This window comes from Triticum aestivum, chromosome 2B, assembly GCF_018294505.1.
Source record: "Triticum aestivum cultivar Chinese Spring chromosome 2B, IWGSC CS RefSeq v2.1, whole genome shotgun sequence".
Taxonomy (NCBI): domain Eukaryota; kingdom Viridiplantae; phylum Streptophyta; class Magnoliopsida; order Poales; family Poaceae; genus Triticum; species Triticum aestivum.
The window spans coordinates 652715145-652728830 of NC_057798.1; the positions used below are offsets into that span (position 1 = coordinate 652715145).

At 45.0% G+C, this 13686-nt stretch overlaps 1 protein-coding gene across 1 annotated transcript; it reads left to right on the forward strand.

Annotated features, from left to right (window-relative positions):
• The first annotated feature begins 385 nt into the window (after positions 1–385).
• Positions 386–4348, forward strand: LOC123041908 (probable cation transporter HKT7). Its single transcript, XM_044464465.1, has 3 exons — positions 386–1709; positions 3352–3576; positions 3789–4348. Exons 1-3 carry the CDS (start codon positions 397–399, stop codon positions 3985–3987), a joined length of 1737 nt encoding a protein of 578 aa, XP_044320400.1. The 5' UTR covers positions 386–396; the 3' UTR covers positions 3988–4348.
• The last annotated feature ends 9338 nt before the right edge of the window (positions 4349–13686 follow it).

A 13686-nucleotide genomic window follows, 5' to 3' on the forward strand; every position in this document is an offset into this window, starting at 1 on the left:
ACGCAAAGTTGGCAAACATAGCTATTTTCTCGAAAAAATGAACTGAGACAAAGTTACCATGTTGTAACAACTAAACTTATCACCTCACGTCAACTAAAATTACCATAAGAAAATGGGATGACATGTTTGAAATCCGAACGTTCGGGAATTATCCGGGTCCTAAAACTAACCTAGAGAGTTTCCATGCCACGCATGGTAAAATAAGGTTAGGCCACGTGTCGCACGACGTCTCGAGGCATCATAAACCAAACCATCATAAACAAAAACAGTACCTAGCTGAAAATAAATAATAGATAAACAAAAACAGTACCCACCACTGCACCGTTCGTGGTTGGCTATATATTTAGGCATCGTACTCTTTAGCTCTCACACACAGTACGCAGACGCAGTGCATACATGCATCCCAACACGTCCACACATACATACTCAGACAGTAGTACATCAAACATGGCCGGAGCTCATCGTAAGGTCCGCGAGCTGTTAGAGCACACGCGGCGGCGCTCGACGGCCGCGCTCAACAATGTAATGTCCCTCATGCGCTCGCTCTCCGGGTCATACGCGCAGCACCACGTCAAGGAGCGCGTGGCGCGGTGGCGCCGCGCGCTCGCCGGGCGGTTATCGCCGCGCCTCGGCTCGCTGCTCGTCCACGTCGCGTACTTCCTCGCCGTCTCCTGGCTCGGTTACCTTGTCCTCGCGCAGCTCAGGTTCCGCGCCGGCGGCGAGGGGACGAGGCGGCCCGGCGCCATCGATCTGTTCTTCACCGCCGTCTCGGCCGCGACGGTGTCGAGCATGTCCACCGTCGAGATGGAGGCGTTCTCCAACGGCCAGCTCCTCGTCCTGACCGTGCTCATGTTCGTCGGCGGCGAGGTGTTTTTGTCGCTCCTAGGCCTCGCGTCCAAGTGGTCCAAGCTGAGGAAGCAAGCTGTACGCAAATCCCGTCGCGTCGAGATCCACGACGTCGCCGAGCTTGAGATGCCGCCGGTCGCCGCTGCTGGCGAATTCGACAACCCAACGTCGATTACGTCGACCGCCGACGACGAGATGAGCAAGCCGTTGGACCGCTTCGATGACACGAGGCTGCGGCGCGACGCGGTGTTGTCGCTCTTCTTCGTCGTCCTCGCCATCCTCCTGACGGTGCACGTCGTCGGAGCCGTCGCCGTCGCGGCGTACATCTTGCATGCGTCGCCGGCGGCGAGGCGGACGCTTCGGGAGAAGGCCCTGAACGAGTGGACATTCGCCGTGTTCACGACGGTGTCCACGTTCTCGAGCTGCGGGTACATGCCGACAAACGAGAACATGGCGGTGTTCAAGCGGGACACCGGTCTGCAGCTGCTGCTCGTGCCGCAGGCGCTGGTCGGGAACACGCTGTTCCCGCCGCTGCTGGCCGCGTGCGTGCGCGCCGCCGCCGCGGCAACCAGGCGCGTGGAGCTCAAGGAGACGGCGAAGGAGGGCGGGGAACTGACGGGGTACTACCACCTGCTCCCGGCGCGGCGGTGCGCGATGCTAGCGGCAACGGTGGCCGGGTTCGTCGCCGTGCAGGCGGCGATGTTGTGCGGCATGGAGTGGGGTGGCGCGCTGAGCGGGATGAGCGCGTGGGAGAAGGTGTCGAACGCGGTGTTCCTCGCGGTGAACTCCCGGCACACCGGCGAGACAACCCTCGACCTCTCCACCCTCGCGCCGGCCATCCTCGTCCTCTTCGTGCTCATGATGTGAGTCCTCTCCTCCTCGATCTGTCCCTCTGTCTTTCTCCTCGTTATCAGTGGCCGGTCGATGCCTACGAGAATGCCATAACTGAGTTCCCTACGTTCAACGCCAGCTAGATTCCAGAAGCTACTAGGATCTTATTTTCTTGTGCTTCTCAACTAGAGTAATGTTTGGCAATGATCATTCATAACTCATGAGGTTGCACAAAGCTTCCTTAAATCTTGGTCACATTTCTAATAAGCATTTGCTCAACTCCCAATCATCCTCATCCCACAGTCAACCTCTACAAACTAAAAATTGGCACGAGCATTTCACTAAAATTTCACACCTTCAGAGAACAGCTTCAGGCTTTCCAGAGATATGCTTTTTTTTTACAGGGGATTAGCAGGTATTTTCAACAATTTCAGGTCAACGGTAAATGTCATTATGGGCCAAGCTTTCACTACCCACGCCAAAGAATAATAAATGAATGACATTTGGACAGGACTGTTGTCAAACTTTAACATTTTTATACTCTAGTCAAACTTTTCACAATTTTCTTCACAAAAAAAACTTGCAAACGTTCAAATATTGAGATCTTAAAAATAATTAATACATATTTGTCTTGAAGTATTGTAGAGTACTAAAATTTTGTTGGGCACCACAGATATAAACTAGAATATGAACTACATTAGAGTCAAAAAGTGTCTTACATTATGGGACGGAGAGAGTAGTTGCCAAAGTCACATCTCAGAGTGCCAATGTCCAAGAGATCACCCCATAAAAAATGTCGAAGAAACCACCCCATTTCAGAGTACCTTAATTAATTTGTGGACGATGTTAGTACTCCTCAAGTGCCATATTGTATACCCCGACAATTGCTGAATATACTCCGTACCAAGTACTCCTACTAGTCCAACATGGGTGGCCAGGTGCACTGCAGGCGGTTGGCCATTGTGGTTGTGGTTGTGGACCTCGTTTCTGAAGGAAATTCCGTTCAATAATGAACGGAGAGGGCAGAGGAATCTGTCCCTCGCTGTGGAAAGAATTTCTAGATCGTCAACCTCCCCGCAACAGCATCTGCCATCCACGAGCCCACAGGCACGTGCACGCGCTGGCTGACGGCACCTTGGCCGGAAGAAAAACCTTCCCCAGCACCCAAAGAAAATCTTGGGCCGGCCACCAGCATCGCCGCAAGTTGAGAATCGGAATGCTGATCGAAACACATTCCAACGTAGTCTCCGGGTCTCCATTCAAAGCGAGGCCCCATGCATCGTATGTGCATCGCGTGCTCCTCACGTACGTACTGAGAATATTGTTCGCCTTCCTCCAATTCAGTCCGCACCGTCGTAGTACCTTCTCCACTACATCGTTCTCTGAATTCCATGCATATATGGTGCGGTGGTCCATGAGAAATCTCTGGATTCCATGCATATATAGGCAGCGAATCCGGACCTATATATGTCCCGTTAATTCCATGGGAATTATTCGACTCACCAGGATATATGTTCTTGCACGTCGGCGTCTGGATGCTGAAAGTTTGGTAGTACGTGCCATTTTTGGGATTCGGAAGAGTGGGTAGAACTGAAAGCGCGTTAGCGCAGTCTTTGTAGCTAGGCTTGCCGTCTTGGTCGTCTCACTCACGTTCTCCTTCTTGCTTGCTTCCAGGTACCTCCCTCCATACACGACATGGTTTCCATTTGGAGAGAGCTCCAGCGTGAAGGACCATCCCACGGAGGAGACCCAGGGGGTGAGGTTGCTCAAGAGCACGCTTCTGTCACAACTCTCCTACCTTGCCATCTTTGTCATCGCCATCTGCGTCACTGAGAGGGAAAAGCTCAAGGAGGACCCCCTCAACTTCAACTTGCTCAGCATCGTCGTCGAAGTCGTCAGGCAAGTCCCCTCTAAGCAATTCAAAGCCTGAAATGGAAATAACTATGTAGTAATAGTATTATACTCCCTCCGTTCCAAAATAGATGACCCAACTTTATACTAACCTTAGTACAAAGTTGGGTCATCTATTTTGGAACGGAGGGAGTATATGATAAGAACTACACGTTGCATTCTTCAGGGAAGCTGACATTTTTCAGTGTAACGTTCTGCAGCGCTTATGGAAATGTGGGCTTCTCCATGGGCTACAGCTGCAGTAGGCAGATCAGCCCGGACGGGATGTGCACTGACAGGTGGACCGGCTTCGCTGGGAGGTGGAGCGATTCCGGCAAACTCATCCTCATTCTTGTCATGCTCTTCGGGAGGCTGAAAAAGTTCAGCATGAACGCGGGCAAAGCCTGGAAGCTTAGTTAGAAGAGGTACCAGATGACCATTAATTGCAGGCACCAGTGGTCATGGAGTGGAGCTCCGAGTAAGACACAAGATGGAATGCTCCCGACTTCTTTTCACCCCATCTGTATGGCTGTATTCTTTTTAGACGCAGAAGGGAGCCTTCAATGTGTCATCCCTGTAGACTCACCTGTGAGTGCTGCTGGTTTCAGATTAGACGAGTAAAGTTGATCATAGAATTATCAAGGCTTGCTAATTAACTAGCCAGATTCTCTAGAGACGTATATGGTCTAGCGTTTGTACCGATCGTAGGGGTTGACAACCATGGGTGAACCGTCCTATTCGGAGTAGGCCTTCTAAAGGACGAGATAATAGGGTCATTCAAATGGTTGCTAAGCACATTTGTAAAGGCAATGGGAGAAAAGGAACCAAAATATAATAACATACCAAGACAAGGCGATGAAGAAGGAATAGAGAACACACTTAACACCAAGCATAGGTTCTGCTGGTGGCATATGAGACAAAACTTGAAGGAAAACAACACAACAATATTTTCAGAACATCCAACAACGTCTGAAGAACTCACTCTAATAAGCAAAAACTCACTAGATTCAGATGAGTTCAAAATATCATGCAAAGCAGCAATTTTAAGATATAAAGCAGAAGGAAACAAACACTTTAATCCACCATGGAACTCTCATTCTAGGTGTCAACCTACTTCAAGGACTACTTCTACCTATTCTCAACAACAACCACACACAGCGAGAGAATAAACTCTGTGGAAAAAAATACATGAACCACAAAGACACCATAACAAACTTTGTTGAGGCTTACAAGTACATTCAACAAAGTTACCTTGCCACCGGCGACAAGAAAAGATACCGAACAATAGAGAAGACATCATCAACGGAGACTGGCTTCCCAATCGAAAGAGAAGCAAGCCAAATATACACAAACGATATATTCAGGAACTTCTAGATAGAGCTAAAGAATAGAACATACTACCATGACCTGGGACGAGGGAGACAATATCTCTTAAAAATGATTGAAACGGAAGGGGGAAACCGTACCAAGGTGAAGAATTCCACAAGTCAGAATTCAAAGTAGATGTCGATGACGAAAAGGAAAAATACAAGTGCACCTTCAAGAAGATGCAAAGGGATGACATACAGTGTTGCCACGTACTTAAGGTAATGGACCATACAGGAATGCTGGAACAACTGCCAAAAACTTTTATCAACCCTACATGGACAAATAACGTAGTAGAGAGCATGAATGCACTGACTACTAGTCAACAGAAGAGCATGACGGCAAGAGATGACGAAAGCATGAGATTCATCCTAGCGTACACAGAAATGGAAAAAATCTGCTCACATGGTATAAAAGAAGACAAAACATACAAAGTGCTAATCGAGTGTACGCATGAGACAAAAAATTAATGTCATGGCAGCTGCTACTTGTGGGCTGCATTGGGATAGTAGAGATACGTATTTTCTTCACTTAAGAACCAAGATTATCAATCTAGTAGGAGAACCACACAAAATCTCGTTAGCAGCACCTACACACACAAAAGCAAATACTTGCACCCAACACAAACAAGAGGGTTGTCAATCCCCTTGGCGGCTATTTGCAAGGATCAAATCTCGTAGTGGTAGGCTAATAGATAAATTACAAAATAAAATAACGGTAAAGAAAATTTCCACAAGATATTTTTGGATTTTATATATGATAAAGGTAGACCGGGGGCCATAGTTTTCACTAGAGGCTTCTCTCTCGAGCACATAGCGTATGGTGGGTAAAAAAATTATTGTTGGACAATTGATGAAAAGAGCATAATTATGACGATATTCAAGGCAATGATCATGTATATAGGCATAACGTCCGAGAGAAGTAGACCGACTCCTGGCTGTATCTACTACTATTACTCCACCCATCGACCGCTATCTAGCATGCATCTAGGGTATTATGTTAATAAAAACAGAGTAACACCTTAAGTAAGATGAGATGATATAGACAAAGTAAACCCAATCAATATGAATAAACTCCACCTCTTTATTCTTAATGGCAATAATACAAATACTTGTCATGTCCCCTTCTGTCACTGGGATTGAGCACCGCAAGATTGAACCCATCACAAAGCACCTCTCCCATTGCAAGAAAAAACAATCTAGGTTGCCAAACTAAACGGAGAGATAGGAGAGAAATACAATCTATAATAATAATGCATAAAAGAATTCATGAATAATCTGATCATAAACCCACAATTCATCGGATCCCAACAAACACACCGCAAATGGAGATTACATCGAATAGAACTCCAAGAATATCGAGGAGAACATTGTATTGAAGATCAAAGAGAGAGAAAAAGTCATCTAGCTACTAGCTATGGACTCATAGGTCTGTAGTGAACTAGTCACGCATCATTGGAAGGGCAGCAAGGTTCATGTAGAAGTCGTTCGTGATCGATTCCCCCTCCAGTAGAGAACCGGAAAAGGCTCCAGATGGGATCATGGAAGGACGGAGACTTGCCGCGACGGAAAAATTGTTTCGGGTGGCTCTTTGATGTATTGGGAATATTTGGGAATTTATAGAAGTGGAATTAGGTCAGGAGGTGCCATGAGGGGCCCACAAGCCTGGAAGACGCCCTCCTAGGGTGCGCCCCCTGGGCTTGTCGCTCCCTAGTGAAGGAAATATGCACAGGAGGCAATAATAAAGTTATTATTTATTTCCTCATATCATGATAAATGTTTATTATTCATGCTAGAATTGTATTAATCGGAAACATGATACATGTGTGAATACATAGACAAACATATAGTCACTAGTATGCCTCTACTTGACTAGCTCATTAATCAAAGATGGTTATGTTTCCTAACCATAGACATGTGTTGTCATTTGATTAATGGGATCACATCATTAGAAGAATGATGTGATTGACATGACCCATTCCGTTAGCCTAACACTTGATCGTTTAGTATATTGCTATTGCTTTCTTCATGACTTATACATGTTCCTGTAACTATGAGAAATATGCAACTCCCGTTTACCGGAGGAACACTTTGGGTACTACCAAACGTCACAACGTAACTGGGTGATTATAAAGGAGTACTACAGGTGTCTTCGAAGGTACATGTTGAGTTGGCGTATTTCGAGATTAGGTTTTTTCACTCCGATTGTCGGAGAGGTATCTTTGGGCCCTCTCGGTAATGCACATCTTTATAAGCCTTGCAAGCAATGTGACAAAATGAGTTGGTTACGGAATGATGCATTACGGAACAAGTAAAGAGACTTGCCGGTAACGAGATTGAACTAGGTATTGGATACTGACGATCAAATCTCGGGCAAGTAACATACCGATGACAAAGGGAACAACGTATGTTGTTATGCGGTTTGACCGATAAAGATCTTCGTAGAATATGTAGGAACCAATATGGGCATCCAGGTTCCGCTATTGGTTATTGACTGAGAATAGTTCTAGGTCATGTCTACATAGTTCTCGAACCTGTAGGGTCCGCACGCTTAACGTTACGATGACAGTTTTATTATGCGTTTATAAGTTTTGATGTACCGAAGTTTGTTCGGAGTCCCGGATGTGATCACGGACATAACGAGGAGTCTCGAAATGGTCGAGACATAAAGATCGATATATTGGAAGCCTATATTTGGACATCAGAATCTTTCCGGGTGAAATCAGCATTTTACCGGAGCACCGGGAGGTTACCGGAACCCCCCGGGGTGTTATTGGGCCTACATGGGCCTCGAGGGAGAAGAGGGAAGGAGGCAGGAGGGGGCCGCGCGCCCCTCCCCTTCCTAGTCCGAATAGGACAAGGGAAGGGGGGCGGCGCCCCCCCTTTCCTTCCCCTCTTCCTCCTCTTTCCCCCCTTCTCCTATTCCAACTAGGAAAGAAGGGAGTCCTACTCTCGGTGGGAGTAGGACTCCCCCCTTGGCGCGCCCTCCTTCGCGGCCGCCTCCTCCCCCAGGCTCCTTTATATACGGGGGCGGGGGGCACCCCATAGACACACAAGTTGATCTACGGATCGTTCCTTAGCCGTGTGCGGTGCCCCCCTCCACCATATTCCACCTCGGTCATATCGTCGCGGAGTTTAGGCGAAGCCCTGCACCGGTAGAGCATCATCATCATCACCACGCCGTCGTGCTGACGGAACTCATCCCCGAAGCTTTGCTGGATCGGAGCCCGGGGATCGTCATCGAGCTGAACGTGTGCTGAACTCGGAGGTTCCGTACGTTCGGTACTTGGATCAGTCAGATCGTGAAGATGTACGACTACATCAACCGCGTTGTCATAACGCTTCCGCTTACGGTCTACGAGGGTACGTGGACCACACTCTCTCCTCTCGGGTGCATAAAGGCTCTACGTTCAAATACAACGGGTGCAAAACAGTTGCACACGCGGAATACTCAGGTCATACTTGACGAGCCTAGCATATACAGATATGGCCTCGGAACACGGAGACCGAAAGGTCGAACGTGAATCATATAGTAGATATGATCAACATAGATGACTAGATGGCTCGTGATGATCGGACATGATGATCGGACATGGTTTAGTTGATTTGGATCACGTGATCACTTAGATGACTAGAGAGATGTCTGTCTAAGTGGGAGTTCTTAAGTAATATGATTAATTGAACTTAAATTTATCATGAACTTAGTACCTGATAGTATTTTGCTTGTCTATGTTTGTTTGTAGATAGATGGCTCGTGCTGTTGTTCCGTTGAATTTTAATGCGTTCCTTGAGAAAGCAAAGTTGAAAGATGATGGTAGCAATTACACGGACTGGGTCCGTAACCTGAGGATTATCCTCATTGCTGCACAGAAAAGTTACGTCCTGGAAGCACCGCTGGGTGCCAGGCCTGCTGCTGATGCAACTGACGACGTTAAGAACGTCTGGCAGAGCAAAGCTGATGACTACTCGATAGTTCAGTGTGCCATGCTTTACGGCTTAGAACGGGTCTTCAACGACGTTTTGAACGTCATGGAGCATATGAGATGTTTCAGGAGTTGAAGTTAATATTTCAAGCAAATTCCCGGATTGAGAGATATGAAGTCTCCAATAAGTTCTATAGCTGCAAGATGGAGGAGAATAGTTCTGTCAGTGAACACATACTCAAAATGTCTGGGTATAATAATCACTTGATTCAACTGGGAGTTAATCTTCCTGATGATAGTGTCATTGACAGAATTCTTCAATCACTGCCACCAAGCTACAAGAGCTTCATGATGAACTATAATATGCAAGGGATGAACAAGACTATTCCCGAGCTCTTCGCAATGCTAAAAGCCGCGGAGGTAGAAATCAAGAAGGAGCATCAAGTGTTGATGGTTAGCAAGACCACCAGTTTCAAGAAAAAGGGCAAAGGGAAGAAGAAGGGGAACTTCAAAAAGAACAGCAAGCAAGTTGCTGCTCAAGAGAAGAAACCCAAGTCTGGACCTAAGCCTGAAACTGAGTGCTTCTACTGCAAGCAGACTGAATACTGGAAGCAGAACTGGCCCAAGTATTTGGCGGATAAGAAGGATGGCAAAGTGAACAAAGGTATATGTGATATACATGTTATTGATGTGTACCTTACTAATGCTCGAAGTAGCACCTGGGTATTTGATACTGGTTCTGTTGCTAATATTTGCAACTCGAAACAGGGACTACGAATTAAGCGAAGATTGGCTAAGGACGAGGTGACGATGCGCATGGGAAAGGGTTCCAAAGTCGATGTGATCGCGGTCGGCACGCTACCTCTACATCTACCATCGGGATTAGTTTTAGACCTAAATAATTGTTATTTGGTGCCAGCGTTGAGCATGAACATTATATCTGGATCTTGTTTGATGTGAGACGGTTATTCATTTAAATCTGAGAATAATGGTTGTTCTATTTATATGAGTAATATCTTTTATGGTCATGCACCCTTGAAAAGTGGTCTATTTTTATTGAATCTCGATAGTAGTGATACACATATTCATAGTGTTGAAACCAAAAGATGCAGAGTTGATAACGATAGTGCAACTTATTTGTGGCACTGCCGTTTAGGTCATATCGGTGTAAAGCGCATAAAGAAACTCCATACTGATGGGCTTTTGGAATCACTTGATTATGAATCACTTGGTACTTGCGAACCGTGCCTCATGGGCAAGATGACTAAAACGCCGTTCTCCAGAACTATGGAGCGAGCAACTGATTTGTTGGAAATCATACATACTGATGTTTGTGGTCCAATGAATGTTGAGGCTCGCGGCGGGTATCGTTATTTTCTCACCTTCACAGATGATTTGAGCAGATATGGGTATATCTACTTGATGAAACATAAGTCTGAAACATTTGAAAAGTTCAAAGAATTTCAGAGTGAAGTGGAAAATCATCGTAACAAGAAAATAAAATTTCTACGATCTGATCGTGGAGGAGAATATTTGAGTTACGAGTTTGGTCTACACTTGAAACAATGCGGATTAGTTTCGCAACTCACGCCACCCGGAACACCACAACGAAATGGTGTGTCCGAACGTCGTAATCGTACTTTACTAGATATGGTGCGATCTATGATGTCTCTTACTGATTTACCGCTATCATTTTGGGGTTATGCTTTAGAGACGGCCGCATTCACGTTAAATAGGGCACCATCAAAATCCGTTGAGACGACGCCTTATGAACTGTGGTTTGGCAAGAAACCAAAGTTGTCGTTTCTTAAAGTTTGGGGCTGTGATGCTTATGTGAAGAAACTTCAACCAGATAAGCTCGAACCCAAATCGGAGAAATGTGTCTTCATAGGATACCCAAAAGAGACTATTGGGTACACCTTCTATCACAGATCTGAGGGAAAGATTTTCGTTGCTAAAATCAGATCCTTTCTAGAGAAGGAGTTTCTCTCAAAAGAAGTGAGTGGGAGGAAAGTAGAACTTGATGAGATAACAGTATCTACTCCCTTATTGGAAAGTAGTTCATCACAAGAACCGGTTTTTGTGACAACTACACCAATTAGTGAGGAAGCTAATGATATTGATCATGAAACTTTAGATCAAGTTTCTACTGAACCTCGTAGGTCTACCAGAGTGAGATCCACACCAGAGTGGTACGGTAATCCAATTCTGGAAATCATGTTGCTTGACCATGATGAACCTACGAACTATGAGGAAGCGATGATGAGCCCAGATTCCGCAAAATGGCTAGAGGCCATGAAATCTGAGATGGGATCCATGTATGAAAACAAAGTATGGACTTTGGTTGACTTGCCCGATGATCGGCAAGCAATTGAGAATAAATGGATCTTTAAGAAGAAGACTGACGCTGATGGTAATGTAACTGTCTATAAAGCTCGACTTGTTGCGAAAGGTTTTCGACAAGTTCAAGGAGTTGACTACGATGAGACTTTCTCACCCGTAGCGATGCTTAAGTTTGTCCGAATCATGTTAGCTATTGCTGCATTTCATAATTATGAAATTTGGCAAATGGATGTCAAAACTGCATTCTTGAATGGATTTCTGGAAGAAGAGTTGTATATGATGCAGCTAGAAGGTTTTGTAGATCCAAAAGGTGCTAACAAAGTGTGCAAGCTCCAGCGTTCCATTTATGGACTGGTGCAAGCATCTCGGAGTTGGAATAAACGCTTTGATAGTGTGATAAAACCATATGGTTTTATACAGACTTTTGGAGAAGTCTGTATTTACAAGAAAGTGAGTGGGAGCTCTGTAGCATTTCTGATATTATATGTAGATGACATATTATTAATTGGAAATGATATAGAATTTCTGGATAGCATAAAGGGATACTTGAATAAAAGTTTTTCAATGAAAGGCCTCGGTGAAGCTGCTTACATATTGGGCATCAAGATCTATAGAGATAGATCAAGACGCTTAATAGGACTTTCACAAAGCACATACCTTGATAAAATTTTGAAAAAGTTCAAAATGGATCAGGCAAAGAAAGGGTTCTTGCCCATACTACAAGGTGTGAAGTTGAGTCAAACTCAATGCCCGACCACAGCAGAAGATAGAGAGAAAAATGAAAGATGTTCCCTATGCTTCAACCATAGGCTCTATCATGTATGCAATGCTGTGTACCAGACCTGATGTATGCTTAGCAATAAGCTTGGCAGGAAGGTACCAAAGTAATCCAAGAGTGGATCACTGGACAGCGGTCAAGAACATCCTGAAATACCTGAAAAGGACTAAGGATATGTTTCTCGTATATGAGGTGACAAAGAGCTAGTTGTAAATGGTTACGTCGATGCAAGCTTTGACACTGATCCGGACAATTCTAAATTGCAAACCGGATACGTGTTTTTATTAAACGGTGGAGCTGTAAGTTGGTGCAGTTCTAAACAAAGCGTCGTGGCGGGATCTACATGTGAAGCGGAGTACATAGCTGCTTCGGAAGCAGCAAATGAAGGAGTCTGGATGAAGGAGTTCATTTCCGATCTAGGTGTCATACCTAGTGCATCGGGACCAATGAAAATCTTCTGTGACAATACTGGTGCAATTGCCTTGGCAAAGGAATCCAGATTTCACAAGAGGACCAAGCACATCAAGAGACGCTTCAATTCCATTCGGGACCAAGTCCAAGTGGGAGACATAGAGATTTGCAAGATACATACGGATCTGAATGTTGCAGACCCGTTGACTAAGCCACTCTCACGAGCAAAACATGATCAGCACCAAGACTCCATGGGTGTTAGAATCATTACTATGTAATCTAGATTATTGACTCTAGTGCAAGTGGGAGACTGAAGGAAATATGCCCTAGAGGCAATAATAAAGTTATTATTTATTTCCTCATATCATGATAAATGTTTATTATTCATGCTAGAATTGTATTAACCGGAAACATGATACATGTGTGAATACATAGACAAACATATAGTCACTAGTATGCCTCTACTTGACTAGCTCATTAATCAAAGATGGTTATGTTTCCTAACCATAGACATGTGTTGTCATTTGATTAATGGGATCACATCATTAGAAGAATGATGTGATTGACATGACCCATTCCGTTATCCTAGCACTTGATCGTTTAGTATATTGCTATTGCTTTCTTCATGACTTATACATGTTCCTGTAACTATGAGAAATATGCAACCCCCGTTTACCGGAGGAACACTTTGGGTACTACCAAACATCACAACGTAACAGGGTGATTATAATGGAGTACTACAGGTGTCTCCGAAGGTACATGTTGAGTTGGCGTATTTTGAGATTAGGTTTTGTCACTCCGATTGTCGGAGAGGTATCTCTGGGCCCTCTCGGTAATGCACATCTTTATAAGCCTTGCAAGCAATGTGACCAAATAAGTTGGTTACGGAATGATGCATTACGGAATGATGCATTACGGAACGAGTAAAGAGACTTGCCGGTAACGAGATTGAACTAGGTATTGGATACTGACGATCAAATCTCGGGCAAGTAACATACCGATGACAAAGGGAACAACGTATGTTGTTATGCGGTTTGACCGATAAAGATCTTCGTAGAATATGTAGGAACCAATATGGGCATCCAGGTTCCGCTATTGGTTATTGACCGAGAATAGTTCTAGGTCATGTCTACATAGCTCTCGAACCCGTAGGGTCCGCACGCTTAACGTTACGATGACAGTTTTATTATGAGTTTATAAGTTTTGATGTACCGAAGTTTGTTCGGAGTCCCGGATGTGATCACAGACGTAACGAGAAGTCTCGAAATGGTCAAGACATAAAGATCGATATATTGGAAGC

What these genes read in the sequence shown, in the direction of transcription:
- LOC123041908 (XM_044464465.1), top strand. Translation starts at nt 397, where the DNA reads ATGCATCCCAACACGTCCACACATACATACTCAGACAGTAGTACATCA. An exon ending in GTCCTCTTCGTGCTCATGAT is followed by an intron (nt 1,710 to 3,351) that starts GTGAGTCCTCTC and finishes GCTTGCTTCCAG; the next exon opens with GTACCTCCCTCCATACACGA. An exon ending in ATCGTCGTCGAAGTCGTCAG is followed by an intron (nt 3,577 to 3,788) that starts GCAAGTCCCCTC and finishes AACGTTCTGCAG; the next exon opens with CGCTTATGGAAATGTGGGCT.